The sequence below is a fragment of the Drosophila subobscura genome, chromosome U (assembly GCF_008121235.1).
Source record: "Drosophila subobscura isolate 14011-0131.10 chromosome U, UCBerk_Dsub_1.0, whole genome shotgun sequence".
Taxonomy (NCBI): domain Eukaryota; kingdom Metazoa; phylum Arthropoda; class Insecta; order Diptera; family Drosophilidae; genus Drosophila; species Drosophila subobscura.
This window is the reverse complement of record NC_048534.1, coordinates 11,153,854-11,173,070: the sequence shown is the minus strand read 5'-3', so window position 1 is coordinate 11,173,070 and position 19,217 is coordinate 11,153,854. Positions and strand designations below refer to the sequence as shown.

At 40.2% G+C, this 19,217-nt stretch overlaps 2 protein-coding genes and 1 non-coding gene across 4 annotated transcripts; 1 reads left to right on the top strand and 2 right to left on the bottom strand.

The window, feature by feature from the left end:
* Positions 1-755: 755 nt before the first annotated feature.
* Positions 756-1,408, bottom strand: LOC117900257 (NADH dehydrogenase [ubiquinone] 1 subunit C2). The gene is made up of 3 exons (XM_034810556.1): positions 1,225-1,408; positions 993-1,136; positions 756-923 (listed from the first exon to the last, which is right to left on the bottom strand). The coding sequence occupies exons 1-3, from the start codon at positions 1,385-1,387 to the stop codon at positions 874-876; spliced, it is 357 nt and encodes a 118-aa protein (XP_034666447.1). The 5' UTR covers positions 1,388-1,408; the 3' UTR covers positions 756-873.
* Positions 1,409-2,359: 951 nt separating this feature from the next.
* Positions 2,360-18,973, bottom strand: LOC117900571 (protein mothers against dpp). 2 transcript variants are annotated; one of them, XM_034810980.1, is made up of 4 exons: positions 18,842-18,973; positions 5,410-5,831; positions 4,657-5,347; positions 2,360-3,796 (listed from the first exon to the last, which is right to left on the bottom strand). In XM_034810980.1, exons 2-4 carry the CDS (start codon positions 5,677-5,679, stop codon positions 3,390-3,392), a joined length of 1,368 nt encoding a protein of 455 aa, XP_034666871.1. In that variant the 5' UTR covers positions 5,680-5,831; positions 18,842-18,973; the 3' UTR covers positions 2,360-3,389. The 2 variants fall into 2 exon arrangements, with proteins under 2 accessions (XP_034666871.1, XP_034666869.1); XM_034810978.1 differs by lacking the exon at positions 18,842-18,973 and adding an exon at positions 9,785-9,802.
* Positions 14,733-14,804, top strand: Trnae-cuc. The gene has a single exon. It is a non-coding gene; the product is annotated as a tRNA-Glu (tRNA).
* Positions 18,974-19,217: the final 244 nt, after the last annotated feature.

Genomic DNA, 19,217 nt, shown 5'->3' with positions numbered 1-19,217 from the left:
AATTTTTCGGTATATTTCTAAGAAGCATATCTACACGATCAAACTTGCTGTGTGGAGCGAAAAATCAAAAAGTTATATATCCAATATGGCGGGCGCAAATTAGAAGAGAACAGCTAGTGTGCGCTTGAATGATACATCAGCTTTCCTCTTGCTACGGAATCTTGGTGACACTCCTCAATTCAACAGAATTATTAATTTGCTGAGAATAATGGCAATCGATCTGAACGCATTTAAATGGAACTCAGCCAGCCAGCAGCAGGCTCTCACCCCTGCACAGGAGTTGGCGAAAATAAAACTGTTAAAGGCGAAGTTGCAAAAACAAAAGAAAGAGTTTGAGCTCAAGATAAAAAAACTGCAAATGAAAGCGGAAAAAAGAACACAAAACAATAGATTTGAGTAAAAATGTGGCTGTAAAATTCCTCAGATCAATTCATAATTACATAAATTCATCAACAACAGGAGGAATGAAAATTCAGTTTTACATCAACCGACGTGAACACCACATACCAAAATCCAGAAGAAATAACCAAATAAAACCGAGTCTCCAGTGCAAAAAACATCATAAAGAAATATCTCATTGAACCAGCTTTAAAGATACAAAAATAAAGACCTAAATAACAGATGAAGCTGATAGAAAATAACTTATGGCCGACCGGCCCTGTGCAGCTCTCAAAAAATAGTCCCATACAATAACAATCAAATATTTGTCAACCAATAACGAACCGATTCGTCAATAAAAATGTAAAGATTTGACCGAATTACTTTCATTTTCGAACTCATTATTACAATTAAAGCTTCTTTATTAACTATATGGACAATGCGCTACAGGGGGCATCGTTTGAGTCACAACAAAACCGACTGCTGCCTGCAGTCTTAACGCACTGGAACCCAGCTCTCCAAGACATCGCCGTACTTTTTGCGATCTGTAATGTAAACACGAGAAGTTAATTAGGTATCCTTAGGCGAGTTATACAAGCCACTAGTCCACTCACCTTTCACGGGAAAGTCCTCGGGATGCAGCTCAATGTAGTGCCGCAGCACGGCATCGCGTTTGGCCAGATACTCGTTTCGTTTCTGGTCAAAATAGTAGCCGGCACCACCGCCAATGGCCGCAAAGGCAATATGTTTCTGTATGCCTATGGGAGAACATTTAGTAACCGTTTAATTACAAGATTAAACACACAAAAACAATGTTACGTCACATGGAGACGGCGAGGAACTTACCCGACATCACGGGCTTACGGAAGCCCCAGTTGACGAAAATGGCCAGGCCGAAGCCGGCCACGGTGCAGGTGAGGGGATTCCATATGGGCGACAGGAAAGAAGCCTGGCGGTTGCCCTTATTTGTCAATAATTCCAGTGGATCGTTTACGGGCGAGACGTTCATGGTGTTGACAGAAAAAAACAATAGTGATGGACTATCGCTTGAAATTAATGCTGAGCAAGTTGTTAGAATATATCGATTATTTGGTGCGATTTTGTGTGCAAGGTATAATTAATTTATTCCATCTCAAATTGTTGTTTCTTTAGCTTCATTTTATTTTTAGCAATTTAACTTATTTTGCCAAGAAATAATTGAAGCACTGTTAGATTTTGCTACTATCGACCAACAAAGTTACGACTTTTCGATAGCATTCACCAGAATATCGATACTTGCGTGCAATAAATACTTCGACACAACTTTACAACATTTGAAATGAAACAAACAGTTTATCCTTTAATATATTTTATAGTTTTACAATATTACATACATTAATCATTAAATGGCAAGCAAGGCATTTCAATAGAATGTGTTTAAGGCAATTCATATAGTTTTTTGTATGATGGTAGCTGCTAAAACTGTGTAAACTTTAAGGCTGTTTGCATATATTCTGCTCGAGTATTTTCTGTAGTGTGAGGTTGCGGTAGAATGACCTCTTGGATTATTCCGATTATTCAGTAAAAACTGACTATATGTCGTACAAACATCAAAGGCGCAAGTAAAATTTCAAATAGGCACAATTATTACATTATAGTTTATATAAGTCCGTGTCCTGCCCAAGCCTCTAATATACAGCTAAATTTACATTTTCATATTTAGGTATTTATATTTCATGGTAAGTGTTAAATTTTGTTTGCAAAATTCCAACAAATAAATGTTAAAGTAAACTGATAAGTCAAAAAACGTTTTTATTTCAAAATAAGGCATTTCTTGTGGGGTTTTGTTTGATTCTTTTTTCAACTATTGGTTTGGAACACAAAAATTTGAAGGATTTAGTCAAGAACGGATACAAAAAATCATAAAAACTAACCAAATTCTAAATTTAAGTTTATTAAAAATTATACATATTTATTTGTAGAAAAAAAAGGGATTCTTTCCAAATGAATTGCTTCCTTCCTCAATTAAACGTAAATAATGTACTTAAAATAACAAAAGATCATTGTTTGCAAAAAGTAATTAATTAAAATTAAACATTTTTCAATTGCAGTGTTTTTTATGGTTTTAGTTTTTTTTCGTTTGTTTTTCTATAGTACTTTCAACTTAAAATTAGTTAAACCATAAATTTAAATCAACTCTTGTAAAACATTGAATTCGTTGATCAAAAGCCAACCGCAAAGAATGAGAACATAAATGGGGGTTTCTTCTATAAAAAAATCATTTTAAGAAATGTATTGCATAAAGTTTTCATCGTGTTCTTTTGTAAACTCTCTCTTTAGTTTATGTACTTTAAGTGGATAGGTATAATTAGGTGTTTTTTTCTTCTTTTTGTTGCTTTTTTTATATATTTTTCATTTTTATTTTAAAGCAGTTTTTGCAATGACACATAAGTAGCACTTGAAATAGACTTGAACAACAACGTTTTTGCCAATGGGCATCATACAGCATTGCATTGCATATAGGTAGATCATTATTTTATATAGATCATGTGTGTATATAGTTATAACCATTTTGTAGCTGGTTCCTTACATAAATGTTTGTTCATTTTTTTGCGTTTTTTCTCGTTTTGTTTTGTATTAGCGTTAGGAATGACATTCGCACAGAAAATCATACGATCATAAACTATAAAATATAGGCAAAGGGCGGGTTTTTTGAGTAGCTTTCCATATACATACGTCTGTATATCCACAAATATATGGATAGATCTGGATAGTGTTTATATGGGGCATATAGATCTATGCTTACACATACACATAATATAGACATCAAAATGTCAACTCTTATGATCATCTTCAGGCACTAAATATACTTCTTCTCTTCACTCCCCTTTAGATGGGATCTCTTTTATCTTTTCTGTCCTGTTTCTACGTCTTTTACATACTTTGCTCTTGCGTACACACACACATACTCATTTAGCTACTGGTTTTTTTTGTTTGTTTGTTTTTCTGTGTTTTTGTTTTGTGTCTTAAACTTAGGATACCGAACTAATTGCATTATGCGGCGACCCCATCTGGGTGAGCACCTTGTCCAGCCATTGCAGCGGGCCGTGTAAGTGGATCTCGATCCAGCAGGGCGTCGACGTCACATCCTGGCGATGGTACTCCGCCCCCCAGCCCTTGACGAACGACATGCGAATCGTGCACATTTTCGTCAGCTCGTAGACGGCCTCGAAGCCATTGTTCACCGACTGTGAGAGGAGTTGAGCAAATTCCTGATTGTTGAAGATCTTGAGCGAGCATCCGGGCGGTATTTTGCACACGGTGCTCGGATGGAACCCATGGTGGTAGTTGCAGTTCCGGGACTGCACGAATATGGCGGAATCGGAGAGACACTCGGCATACACCTCGCCGGTCACATAGTACAAATGAACGCCTTTACCTGAAGATGGGAGAAACGAGAGATACAAAATTAATAACATTATAAAACAGTTTACTTTGGAGATGGAAATATAAACTTTAGCATATCTATAATTTAATCTTTCTATAAGATTAAAACATTTTTTGAAGGACAAGTAATCAAAAATGAATACATTTATGTATGACTGCGAAACGCAGATGACAATGTAACAAATATAATAATATTTTTAGCACTAAACACCTCTACGACAATTGGAATCAGTCTATCAACGATGCTATTATTGGGATCTTCACATTTGCTTTTCCTCTGGGGCTGCGTATTTTAAATACAACTTTATCTATATTACGAAGGTATTTTCTGATGCTATTGATTGATTAATAAAACAAAAATTAAAAGTATCTGATTTAAAACGATTTAAATATTAGATCCTATCTTTAAATATACGAAAAAAGTGTAGTTGATTAATTCTTTTGAACCTACACCTACTTTCATCGTAGTTGGTTATTCATTCTCCTCATAAACTTGACCTATTTCTAGTTGAACCTACCATTCCATTCGGAAACACATCTCTGAATGAAGTGATAATAGCATTCGATGAGTGTTTAATTATAGAACCATTTTTAGTTTCTAATTTAAGACCATTCATAAAATAATCTAAATGAGTTATGGTGGCACTCGCAATCACTTTTACTTATCGGGAATTCTTATGAAAAACTGAATTTAGTTAAGTTCTAAGCAAAAGAATGATTATAAATTGAAAACTTAAATACTTAGAACTTCAATAGACAAAAATTTAGACCGCGTTTGCCTGGGAACAAGCTAAATATTACAAAATACTTAATTTGAAAACTACATAATTAAATCAAATAAAATAGACCCACCTATATGACGTCGCGTATTCTCTATGGTACTATTCCGATTCACATTGCTCAGCTGGCCGAGACAGCAGCGGTCCGAATTGTTGGATGGATTTGTGAAGCCATCGACTATGACGGAGTTATTGTTGCAGTGGAACACCTCGCCCACCCGACAATTGAGCTCATAGTAGGCAATGGAGGCCCAGAAGGCCGGCTCCGAGTAGCTAACCTGCGCCACATCCCCCATCTGGGCGTCGAGCAGCTGATTGCCATCGTTCGGATTGTTGGAATTGCCATCCTCCGAGGGACTGTAGGCAGGTGGTGGTGTGCCAGCCAGGCTGTCGTATGGCGAGTTCGGATTGGAGTTGACGGAGCTGGGGCTGCCCACCGATGTGTTGCTATTGCTGAGACTGTGCGAATTGAAGCCGGTGTTCGAGTAGCTCACATTGTGCGGCATACTTGGCTCGGCCACGTGATTGAACTGCAGCATCGAGTGTCCTGGTGCGAATTCCGAGTGGCGCGGCACTAGGACGGGCGGCAGGACGGGACTCTCCACGCGCTTGTAGTGATACGGATTGATGCAGACCTCTTTCTGTTTGGCGCTGAATGGATATTGGCAAATTTCGAGCGGTTTCAGTTCATGATGCGACTGCAGATCGGGCCAGCGCCACACGCGGCAATATATCACATGTGGCAGGCCTTTGCGATGTGAAACCTATCAAGAAACAATACAAATTAGTTGGATATCCATGGAGTAATGTATCTGATGGCACTAACCTGTAATCGTCCATCCAATGATCGTGGAATGGTCACACACTTCGACGGTTGGCCGGGACAGGACAGCGCTCGCTCCAGCTCCTCGATGGCTCCCTTGCGTTTCTTCAGCTTTTTCACAAGACTATCGACCGCCTTCTCAGCCCATTTCTCCTCCTCGTCGCCCTGCTTCCAGCCCAGCAGCTTCTTCACCGCCGGCGATGTGAACGAGAAGAGTGTCCCCAGGGTGGACATCGCGCTGCTGGTATTCGATTCCACATCGTCGGTGTCCATTCTGTGGCTGTTGTTGTTACTGCTGCTGCCGCTGCTGCTGCTGATGTTGTTGCTGTGATTATGGTTATGGATATTGCTATTGTTGTTATTGTTGTTATTGCCTTGGGGTGGAGTCACCCGATAACCGGTATAGCTATCAGCGGGCGGATAGTCTGTAAAAAAAGAGTAAAAATACAAAAATTAACTATAATACATTCATCATCGAGTTAAGATTGGTGCGCGGAAACGCCCCCAACGCATGCAAAAATCTAACGACTCTTGGCCATGTGCCAAGCAAGAGACAGCCTGCTGCTGCTGCTGCTGCATCATGAATGAAGTCGCTGCTGGGAGGGAGGTGGTTTCGATCATGCCCGATTCGACTCCTCCCACCTTTCGTTAGTTCGTTCCGGGCCGGGCAGCCAATTGCATGCAAATTACTTGCAACATTTTATATTTATTGAGAATTATTATTGTGTGTTGCCCCCTAGAGTATTGTTTGATCTACGGGCCCTCGTTCCCGTATTAATGGGAACTCTGTTTCGACAGAAAAATTACGTGTTTCTATAAAATACTGATCATTTGACCATTGAAGTCACATCTGTGACAAGGCAGACAAGGCCAGGGCGTTGTAGGGGAGATTGTGAGAGATCTAAAGAAGCCCATGGTAGAGGGTAAAGCTGGTTAAAAAAGATGCATATCTCCAGAGAGATCTATAAACCGACACCCAACAAATAACTTCAGCAAATCAACTAAATTGTGTTTGCCGATACTGAAACTATTCTGTCTGCTTCCCCATTAACTTTGACTCACTGTTTTCCTGTGGGAAATGTCAAGGATATCATTCCTAAAGGTTCAGAGTATTTATTTCTTTAACATTCCATTAAATCTTTGACTATCGGGAATTCCACCATCATTTCTTTCCATTAGAATATCTTTGGCAATCCCAGACCCCACCCATTACCACCGAGTATTCCCCTTAGAATTTCCATTTGTACAGCATCCCACATGTGATTCGCTTCACTGTACCCCGTTGAGAGCTGCCTGGCACTGGCATTTCATAATTAGCACAAATGATAACCAAATGGTTTGCAACTTGTCAGCACTACAAATGTGGGTCTGGCTGCTGCTGCCGCTGCTGCTATTTTCTACCTTCCACTACCTTCTCTCTATGTGTGTGGCATTTCCACCCTTGATACGTCATTAGGGGCAACGGTAAAGACAACAATTCAATTTCAATTATGACATTTCAATGTTAACAGCATTTCCGAAGAGATTTTTGTCGCCGCAGGTTGCAGCAGCCACCCATTTGCATGAAGGAAGGTAAGGTCTGGTCTGCCCCACCGCTGTAATCTCGTATTTCTCCGCGAGGTGTCAAAAGATTTTAATTAAATTTAAAAGTGACAAAATCTAATTGAATGAAAATTTGTAGTAGCAATTAATTTGTGCAGGCTGGAGCACCAAAAGTGTAGCACCACCACACACGAGGCGCCTCTGACTCTCAACTTCACATTCCCTGTATCTTTTTTGTGCTGCAAGTGGCAGGCAGTCAGCAGCAAGAGGCAGGCAGACAGGCAGGCAGGCAAGTAGTGGCAAGTAAATCCAATTTCAAAAGCAATTAAATGCCGTCTATAAATCAACAAGTGCAGAGCACTTCGGACAACAAGAAAACACCTCTACCCGTACCTCCCATGCCCATACGCCTCGCTCTATGGCTACCAGACCAAATGGCGCATATTTCTGGCCAAATTAGCCGTTGCGTGAATTAATTTCGATTTTTCTCGGGGCGTTGCCCGACTTTGGCTGCATTGACAATTTTGCTGCTGATAGAACGAACAGCAGCAAGAGCAGCCACGGTTCGGGGCAAGATCTCTGGGACTGCAAACTTCGGTTCTGGGCAAGTGTTTCAGTGTTCGCGAGGAGACTGGGCGGGACCCCAATTTTTTAATTGCCCAAAGTCACCCAGAGCCTGAGGCGTTAAACGAGTAGACAAGATACTCTCGATTGAATTGGGTGTACTCAGAAGATGAAGAAGTTTAGACATTGTTGAATGGGAATCGAATAAGGCGAAAAGGGATTTTAGGTTTTGAAGATCTATGGTTAAATAAAAGATTTAATTCCCATTGGGTTGGACTGTAAATTGTCACAAGAGAAGATTCATTTTTTTATTGAAAACTGCCTCCCGAAACCATCTATCAGCTCTTAAACTTAATGTCAGAGCATTCAACTACCGCTTATTTTTCCAGCGTTTCGTTTTTTAGAGACCCAAAGAGATACACCAAGAGTGACACTTGGCAGGGTGTCCGGGGACTCGAAGTTATCATACTGTGTGTGTATGTATGTAATTATGTGTATATTTGTCCAGCTGAATGGCTTGTTTCGTGTGGTTTTTAGTGGCAATTGTGGTGCCTGGTGGATTGTGGAATTCGATTGATTGTGGGGGTAAGCATACAAATTTTGATAATGTCTTTGGCATGTTTGTGCAAAGCTTTTGACGCAATTGATTGCAGGTTGAGGTTCTAACGTAGGGGGGAAGTTGTTTTTCTGGCAGTTCTTTAACAAGGGATCCTACATAGGAGTTCCTAGAAGCCATAGACCTTGTTGATTACTTAGATTCTTTTGGCTTTAAATGGATTTTATTGTATTTGACAAGGAATCAACTTTATGAATAAGTAAACTTATTCCTCAGACAGCATAAATGATTATTATTTCTTGTATTTTCAGTTCCTTAGGCCATTGCCTTTATGATACATTGTCCGCTGGGGGGACATTCCCCCAATCAATTAAAGTCCAATAATCGTAATTCTCAATTGCATATTACCTGAGCACGTCCACTCTTGTGCACGGCACAGCCCCACCCAAAACTAGCGCACTCTCTGTGGCTCCTCTTTTCGAAGAAGCACAACCACCGATCAGTGATCAGCGATCACCCGATCATAACTCAAGTGCGAGACTGCGACCAAGTCCCAGCGACGCCAGGCACATCTCCTGTATGGTGGGCACGCATTCGCGCATGCGTACGCCATACGACCGAGAGTATCATATAATTCCAATCAATAATCAATCATTAATGCTGCAATGACAATAAAGCGTAAATCATCCCACGGCCAGGTAGCAAACCGGCAGTCGCGGCAGATGGGGTAAATGCAGTTGCAGTCGCAGGGGAAGAGGGATTGGGGATACAGTAGCCAACTTATCGCAGCACTTCCGCTGCTTGCCATTGAAAAACGGGCAAAAAAAGGAGAAGAGAGAGCAGAAGTATCGACAGACAAAAAGATAAAGGGACTTGGACATGGCTGTTTAAAAATAAACAAACAATGCAACACACACTATCGAAAAGGCAGACAAATTATACAGATAAAGAACGGGAGAGCAGAAGGCAAAGAGAGGCAGAGACCGAGCAACGAAATCCCAGCCAGAAATTCTTTTCAAATCAAACAAAATTGAGGAAAAGCTGATGATTCAATCGAAGTTTAGAGACCTTAATAGCAATATAAAATTTAAGAATTTACACTTTTAATTTCTTATCGTACCCAAACAATGATTTCCGAATCACTTTTTTCATGGAAACTTGACCGATTACCAACTAGATTTCATATTTAGTCACTAAAAAAATTATTAGGTGTCAAATTGTATTTCAACTTTCTTACGCACTCATTCAATTTTCGTAGGTTTCTCTAGAAATGGTAAAAAGATTAAACCTTAGATAATGTTTAGTTGGCAAAACAAATAAGATTCTACAAAAAAAATCCAATCATAAAAAATCGTAAATTTACTTTTTGCTTTTCCTAAAAAAAAAACATTTGAAGCTCTTGATATGGAGACAGGAAAGAATAAATTCAGAAATCTGTTCGAGAATTTATAAGGTGGAAAGAGCAAGAGCAAGGGAGCAATTCTTCAATAGTTTTATCCATCTCAGATGATCCGTTTATATGAGGAAAGACATATTGCTGATGTGGATACCTCTAAGGAAATGTCTCCGTATCCCACTATCGTCTCTCAAGAAATACCTGTATTTTCCGCCCAAAAGAAGTTTTTTCCCTACGTATAATCTTAAGATTTGAAGGTACACAACACCTAATCCAACATAAGACAGTCTTTCCCCAAATGTATGGCAAGGGAAACGTACACATGATGAGTATCGTTGTTGGCTCTTGTTGTTGCTGCTTGACTTTTAAAATGAAAGACTGCAGATATAATATTATTTATTTATATTGCACGCACACACAGGCACACACGCGCTCAAAACACAACGCGCAGGCACGCACACTGGCGTGCTTGAGAGAGGGGCAGGGTGATTACACGATAGCGATACGACAGAGCGAGATGCACAAATCAAAAACGAAATCAAAATGTTATTTGTATGTAAATGCGACGACCCTCCACGATGACCGATTTGTTACGATCTGCATTTCCGACTCAGTAAAACCGAATTTCAATCACACGCACCAAATGTTATCATTTCATCTCACTTTTTAAGAATATAATTTATTAGCGCTATTTCAATATTTTTTGCGGGAAATTCCGCAAGTATTCAACGATCGCCGCGATCTGCGACAGCGAGAGAGGAACCGTGAGTCAAAAAAATCAACTGCACGACACGAACGATCAACGACGAATGCCCCCGAACGAGCCTGAACAGTGAGTCCGGAAAGTGTTGACTGACTCTCTTGACGAACAGAAAAATGCACTGCATTGGGTGTGCGCCCATGTGTTTGTGTGAGCACGACTGTGTAGAGGTGTTCCAGGGATAGAGTAAGTACCGAGAGCATAACAAACACGTTCTAAAAAATTAAGGAGATACATTACATATTATTTAAACTTAGGCTTTTTTCTTTGAAGTTTTTTTTTTCTAAATTTGCAACATTATGTTAATTAAATATTTCCTTTTTTATTTAATGTTAGTTCAAGCATTGAAAGCCCTTTTTAAATTGTTATTACCCAGCCCTGGACACCCAATCACCGTTGAGTGACGTATTCTTGTCGCTGCCTCTAAAGCTTACGTGTGTTGGTGCTTATTTGATTGACGTGAGACTGTGCCTGTGTGTATTTGTGGAGCAAAGCCACAGCAAAAGGCAGCGCAGCAGCAGCAGAAACAGCAACAGCCAAGTGCACACAAACATACACACGAATAAAGTTTAGTTTTTAAACAAATCAAATGCTCTATCGACAGTGGGAGGTGGCCAGGGGGCGCCTGCACGTGAACGCAAACGTGTTTGTGTGCAGGCGGCGGTGGTGGCGGCGGCGTCGGCCCACAATCAAACTGTAAACACCCCAACCGCAGCCACAACAAGTGAATGGAGGGGTAGGGGCAGTGGCAGCGTCGTGCGTGGGACGACGGATGGAAGGAACGACAAGAGAGGAATCAAAAATTATATGGATCCCTCTGGTGGCAGGGTGTACATTCTGTACAAGAACATATGTACATATGTAGACGTACGTGTGCATGCGCAATATGTATGTGTTGGTGTGCAGGGCGCGCATTACAAAAATAACTGTAAGAACAAAAGAAATGCGTTGCCAACTATTTTCGGTGGATGGGGTATGGCGTGAAACAGCTGATGGGCGTGCCGAAAAATAGCATTTAGAGTTGCCAAACCAACCATAAAATATGTACTACGGCAATCTTCGAGGTATTTAAAAGCTATGGATTTGTTTATGGATTATTTTCAGGATACTTAGTGCACTTAGTATAAATATGGAAGTCTCTTGTACTTGACTCCCATAATTCTACAATTGATAAAACATGTTTGCGCTTAAAATGTATGTGATATTCCTTTTTAAGGGGTCACACTGCCCGCTCCTCATATTTCCCAGTGTTGTTTTTATAGCGTGTTTAACACTACTAAACGCGAATTTATTGCCAACATGGGTAACATTACACAGTCGTCGTAAAATCGAAAATAGTCATGAGGCGCGTGCACCCCACGAAAAGAACGACAAAAAAACATACATAAAACTTTCAGTACCATAATTATGTAGTACAGCAACAACAACAGAAACAATAAAAATGTATGCACACAAATTATACACACATATGGAACGCTCTCTTGCCACAGCCACGTGCCAAAGTTCAAACCTCAATGGGTGGAAATATGCAAACAACAAACGGTAAAACAGGAAAAATCCTTTTTTAAGTAAATTAACTTCATTCAAATTGCAAATAATTGCTGCGATAATTGCAGTGTAGCACGCGCAACTCTGCTCGGGCTTTGTCATGTAATTGAGCTGTCAACACTGGCCACGCCACCTAAATGTTGAGGATGGTAAGGGATGAAAGCTACAGTGCATATCGGTTATATCCACCACACGAAACACAAGTTAAACATATTATTTAACGGTTCTATGCCCCAAGAAAATGACAAATTTCAAATTAAAAGAAATCATCGAAAGGCATTCGCAAGTATTGGATTCTAGTATTCTTCTAAAAATATTAAAAAGTCATAGAAATTTCAAAAAATTACATGTTTCATCAATAGAAAATAGATAGTTGTATGTCATACGTGGGTTTACATTGAAAAGCATCAATCATGAATGAGTTTGAAGTGCACGGAAGCTAGAAAATTATGGATATTTGCTTTTGAGCAGCAATCGATTGTGTAGAAATTAAAATTGCATTGTAGAGATCCTATATTAATATGTACCAAACTTATTTCAAAAGCATATTCATATTATTAGTATAGGAAATGATGAGTCAATTTTGACAATGGACTCAACTTTGCCGTTGATTTGTAATACAAATGACCCAAAAGATCTCCGTTTTGATCTTGGGTAATTTTTCCATAAAGATCATCATCTATTTGTAAACCAGTATCTACTGTATTTTCTATTACTGGGTGGTCAAGCTTCTCAAAATACAAGAAATCGACACAATTTGTATGTGAGCTTGCAGCCAATTAAATAAGCAACAAAATGCACGCCAAACATGTGACAAAAGGCAACTTCAACTGCCACAAACAGAGATTGTGGCAGTGGTGGTGGTGGCTGCTGCATCGTCATTGTCGACGCCTGTACATGCAACAATTGTTGCGTGTTCAACTGCCAATCAATGCCAATGACTGGCGGACCACAAAAGTAGCAGCAACTGCAACCTGCAACCAGGAGCAGCCTCCGCCACGATCATCATCTTCGTCATCGGCGGCATCCACGATTCGTTCGGTTCGCTTAAATAGCCATAAATATGTGGAGTATGCGCCAAGTCCTCTTAGCTGCACTGGCAGAAACTGCACTAGAAACGAGTTCTTGAATCTGGTTTTGAGAGCTCTGCAATCCTGAGAGATAGTTTAATCAAAGCAGGAGATAGTTTTTAAATTTTTCCTTACTGTTTTGAATGATTTGTTCATTAAAACTAAAAGTTTTAAATATTGGAACACCCAACGTGTTCCCCAAAATTTCAATGAATCTTAGCACGATATTTTCTCTCTGTGTGCGATTGCCCCTCTGCCTCCTGTTCCTGCGCGCTGCAGCTCCTCCTGGCTGGCGGGTTAAACGTGCTGCTGCTGTGTGGCGCCTAATGCGTGCGCCAAAACAAAACGTAAAAGAATTCTTAGAAAAGCGTCGCCGCGATGAGCAGCAGCGAGCTCTTTTAGATCCAAAGCAGGAGGTAGGGAGAGGGAGCTGCACAATCGAGTGGATTAAATGGCACAAACATGGCTAATTACATGTATTTAACACGCACACACATGCCTCTGTGTGTGTGTTTGTGAGTGCAGGCTGTACTTAAGTTGGCAACGCGACACAAAACAATGACAAGTACAACAATTATGGTCAAAAGCTCAAAGCGCAACACTGTCCAATGGAGGAGACACTAGCGCCAGGCGAAACAAATGCCCAAAGAGGAGCTAGAAAAACCAAAAGAATCGCAAAAAGTAGAAGATAACGACTAGATGGATGACCAATAAAGACATGATGGAATGGTGGAATAGAAAGTGATTACCAAAAAGAGCATGCTGGAGCTTTAGGCACGATCTGTAAGAAAACGGAAGAACAAACACAAGCAATACAGCACTAAAAAAATAATATTATGTCATATAAGCACTAGAAGGTATCCATGTGGTAGTATATACCCGCAGCTACTGCTGTAATTATTTACTACTGATGGATATCTACACTATTAAAATAGGAGCGGCTAAGTGTAGAGTTGATGTTGCCTCCAATCGAATACCCATCCTTCTTCCACGCGCACACAACATTTGTAGACTCCGCGTTGTCAATGCAAAAATTTATTAGATTTTAAATGCAACAATTATTAGTTTTATATGGACAATGAAGCGCCAATCCGAAGCGATGGGAGCAGAATGCCTGAGCAGTCCCCTAAAGAGGGAACCGGGAGCACTGTGTGTGGCTGTATGGATGTTTAATATGCAAGGGGGAGCGACTTCGTCTACGACTACGAATGCGAATACAAATGGATCGACGGTAGCCAGTAGCTGCACAACTGTAAAACTCTAGTTACGGGCTAATTTCATTCAAGACGATCCCGCAGCTTTGTGTGGGTGTTGGCTGACTGCCTGCCTGCCAGCCTGTTGCATGACTTGGCTCCAAGACCCTGGGTCTCCCGTTGCCCGCGCTCCGTACTTATTACCATTCCGATTCCCCCCACTGCAATGCACTTCACTGACAGTTTAGCGACAGAGATTTATGCGCTGTAATTTCCCACTTTATTACAGTTTAAAGTTGCGTTTTCATAAGTTTTCGCGCAGTTTGTCTCCTTTAGCTGCCATTTTCATCGATTTTGTGCACTGAATGTGGCACTTTTGCTGGTTTATAGAAAAAATCCAGAGGGAGTTTCTGCTTGAGGATTGAAGATTGAGTTGTTTGCAACTTGAAAGTCTTTATTCAACGTTGAAAAGGTTTTATCTTCAAGTTTATTTGAGTGAAATGTTGAAAATTGCAACATTTTTGGATTATTTTTTTTCGAGAAGATTAATAAGTAAGAGTAAGAGCCAATGCTTTTTGCCAATTTATTTAATCAGAGAATTTAATAAGTTACAAAATTAGTTCTGATTTATACTGCAAGTTTCTAGAAATAATTTCTGAGCTAATTCCATAGACCATTAGAAATGGGATATTTAATATCCCATATTGTCTAGTGGTTAGGATACCCGGCTCTCACCCGGGAGGCCCGGGTTCAATTCCCGGTATGGGAAACTGTTAAGTTTCTTTTGGAGTATTTTTTCTAAAATATACAAAAACAAACCCCAACTTTGTGTTCAAATGTGTTCAAATGTACACTTATTTAAAAAAAACAAAAAAAAAACACAGAAGTACACCAGCTCTATCGCTTTCATAACTCTAATTCTTATGCATATCCATTTGGTAAATGTTCAATGGCATTCACAATAATTGACTATACATTTAGAATTACTTCAGTGCCCAATTGAATTTATCACATTAAAGGGTACAATTCAAATCGACTGTTTCTAAAACCTAAAAACTCGTTTGATCTTCGATTTGAAGCCAATGTTCGAGTTTTGTCCCAAAAGCCAACGCCATGGATGATGATAGCAATCTGCTCCCAAGCACTTCTTAATAAAGTCGTTGTCGGCATTATAACAATAAAAGAGAAAATCCTATTGCGCCAGGGTCTAAAAATAAGTTCAAATTCGTGTTGACAATTTTTTTGTTGTGTTTCTTTGACGTTTTATTACCATTGCGCGAACGGATTATCGCGACAAGAAGATCAAGAGCAGGAGGGCAGACCCGGGGTCTGCGAGGAGCCCCAGCGGACGGAAACAAAAATATTTATATGGATATCAAAAAATAACAAGAAGTGGGCGGCCCACTGACACTGACTGGCTGACAAAAAAAAATATACTGGGGGATACTGAAAACTGAAAAGCGTAAATCACGCTTTCGATAGATCTAAAATTAGTTGGCAGCGATAAGCCATAGCCAGATATGCAAGGGACTGTGCGTTGCACAACTGTAATTACTTTTGCTGTTTAAGAGTTGGTAATTTAGATAAGGAATTATGGAAAATGGTGTATGGTATCTCTAGACCCACAAATTTGACAGTTCAAATAAATCTCAATCTTAAAATCATCTAACTTATAACGAAATCGTGCCAAACTTGCCACGAAATTGTTCTATAAAATGCCTTATAGTTTTCGTAACGCACTGTGTTTCAATGCCGCCCGACTTGCGGAGTGGGGATGTGAGGGGGGTTGAAATTGCCTTGCTCAGTGGCTGAATTTTTGGTTGAGTTACTGACATGAAAATTTGCATGTTGCATGTTGCACAAACTGCGCATAAATCCAATTAATAACATAATTATTTGGCAAGCAGCAAAACGTGGCAAAGCCGTCCCCGCCAAAAGTCAAAATCCATTTGGAGGCTCATTTCAAAAACAGCCGCTAAATTTTCCCGTTTTGCATTTGCAACTTATCTTTTTTTTTCAATATTTCTTTTTGAAGTGCGTAGGATGATGGCTGCCTCCTAACAGTGCCAGTTACATGTGGAAAACCCAACCGTATGCAAATTTTGCATACGACTTTCAGTAGATATCTCCTCGGTTTATGCACAAATTGAAATATTGACTTTGCGCACTTAATTTTCGGCCTGGCAAATTTGAATTGCCAATCAATTCTGCTGGCAAAGGGGGGGAATTTGTAACTAAACAATATGCATCGTAAATTAGAATAATAGTTAAAACATAAGACAAAAACCTACTGCATATGTAGGTGGGGTCTGCTGCAGTGTCTCTATCTACCTGTGAGCTGTGAGTGGGTGTAGAACCCATGGAAACCTTAGATCGGGGGCGTACCTTTGAGTAACCATCATTTCTTGAGTTGTGGAAGTTCTTGCGGCGTTTCTTGGAATGATTTATCATGTTGCCACGGAGATAAGTCTCCCGCTTTAAAAATATCAAGAAAAGGAATATCGCTCAAATCTATAATATAATTTTTTAGTTCATTTCCTAGAAAGCTTTATACGAAGATGAACTAATTGAAGTTATAATTCTTTGTTTATATACGAAGTTTAAAGATGAAACTTAGAAAAACTATTACAAAAAGATTATCTTGCTTGCATTTAATTCTTTAATACGGTAACTATAAGAGATGATCCAGTTATAAAACCCCTCAGATCTAGTAATCTCTTTTAGGCTCTTCATCATCTCAATTGGTCTTTTCTCTGCCCGCACTAAGGCAGTGCTCACTGTAGTAAAACAGCAAGCCAAACCGCAACAAAGAAATAAAATGAAACGAGACAGAACCTAGATCGGAACCACTAGAAAAATCAAACACACCTACGCCTCCGTCTCTCACCAACACCCCCCACTATAGGGTCCACCAAGTGGAATCGAGTGCACTCAAACACACACAATTGTGAGTATGTGTGTATGCATGTAGCATTTCAAAGCATCGTCTTGGGTTGCGCTTCAGTTACCTTCGACAAAGGAATAGTAGAATAGAAAGGTAGATTCGGGAGGAGAAGCTTATGATACCCTTGCAGATTCATCTCTATGGCGGGAAGTACTTTTTAGGTGATTTGAGCGAATATTTCTATGATTTTGGTATTATTCAGGGATATTGTTAAGTGTGAAAAAAGTGTATATGGCGCGTTGCATTCATATTTTCAAAATCAGAATCTGTTAGTGCTGCTACTGTATTGACCCCGACTGTACACAGACGAGCAGCTGCCTAACAGCGTAACCGACTGCAATTGATTCAGCTGACGCTGCGCTGCTGCTGTGACTACTGCGAGTGCAACTGCACACGGCGCCCCTCTTTCGTCACTATTCTCCAGCGGGGGATAGTATGGAGGTGGGCCTATGAGAATGGCGGAAAGGTTTGCGCGCGTTGGTGCTGACGCCTCCGTTGACAGCGCTGCTGCTGATAACAACAAAGAAGCGCAACAAAAAAGAGCAGCAGCGGAGCGCAGATAAGCATTCTCGCATACATGCATATTTACATACATATGTGTATGTGTGTAGTAGGTGCATGGAAAATAAAACAAATAAATAAAAAACAGAGAAACTGCGACATTTGTGAATGAGCAGGCGATAAGAGGGGGGAGGGAGAAGGCGTCTGGGTCCTGGATAGGGTTGTCAGGTAACAAGGCAAGGAGAACTACATAGGAATAGTGATCCAGTGGCTCAGAAAACAGTAAATTAGGTTCAGATTTTACATCTAAAATCAATGCATTTGGTATGCCATTTGCATCTTTGCTGGTTATTGTGAAATCGTTTGTAGATAATAGGAACTAGACAAACTGAATCACTTTATGTAAATGTATGGGAAAGTTTATAAATACTGACTCAATATTTACCACGAATTCCGTTTACCTGTAATCAAAACGGTTCACTCTTTGGAACTGGTTACCATCTCTTTCCAACTTTCGATAAGATTCTGTTTACCCGCGTCACCGTGGCCCAGTCCCAGTCCCAGAGCCCAATTATCAATAAAGCCCCAACGATGCGCGCAGGCGACACATACTTACACCTGAGTCATGCATGTGGCGCTGGCAAAGGTGAGCTCTAATTCGATTAATCATCCACAAATTTGTTTAGTTTTTCGTTTTGGTGGAGCGGTATGCACTTGAGAAATGCATTAGAATCCGCACCTGTGCTGCAGACTGAGACGCCGACAGAGGAAGCAGACCAAGCAAGCAGCAGCAGAAACACAGGCAAGCAGTGGAGGGGCAGAGCACTGAGCAGCGGCAGCATTCAAGTGGATTTCTGTCTAGGAAATCGGGGAAATGGCAGAAAATTGTTGTGCCCAAGATAAGCGTACATTCAAGTATTTTCAAAACATAATAAAAATATAATTTTATTGTGTGTATTTATACTTGTTTTACCCCCGAAAATGCCTTTTTCTCTGCTCTTTTTTTGTTCAATTAATGGCGCGCACACATATTTATACATACACAATCACACACACGAACACATATTGCAGCATAAAAACGGCGCACGACTCTGCAGTCGAGAATAAAACTGTAATCGTCCCTGCTGCTGCTGCAGAGAGAGGGAGAGGCAGCAGCTCTCAGAGGAGCAAGGCAATATATAATACCAACACCAACAACAAGGACAACAACACCACAGCAGCAGCAGCAGCGCGCGGTCGCAGCGAAGAAGAAGCGTAGAAAATTTTTTTCTTCTTTTTCTTTCACCCAGGTCCAAACGTAATTGCACTGATGTTGTTTTTGGCTGGGAAAAATCATGAAAAACTCTTTGAATGCTACTCACGCGTAGAATCGAACACTTCCGGCTGATTTATTTCGTCATTTTTAACAGATTAATGCACCGCAAATATGGGTAAATTGTTTTTAAAAATTGTTTATCACGAAAAATGCACACACAAGCAGTGTGCCCGCGGACTTGTCGATAAAATATACCGCGCAACCCTCAGATTATACCGTAATATACCAACAAATGATTTAAATATACACCGATATACCATACATCACGAGTGAATAAATAAACTTGGTCCACTGAACCCCCTGAAACAGGTGGACAAAATTAGTTCGAACGGCTGCTAAATCAGTCTTTATTGTTATTTGCAAAAATAAAAATAGCCTGATGGCAGTCAGCCGTACGGCGCTACAGCTCTTAAAATTTCATT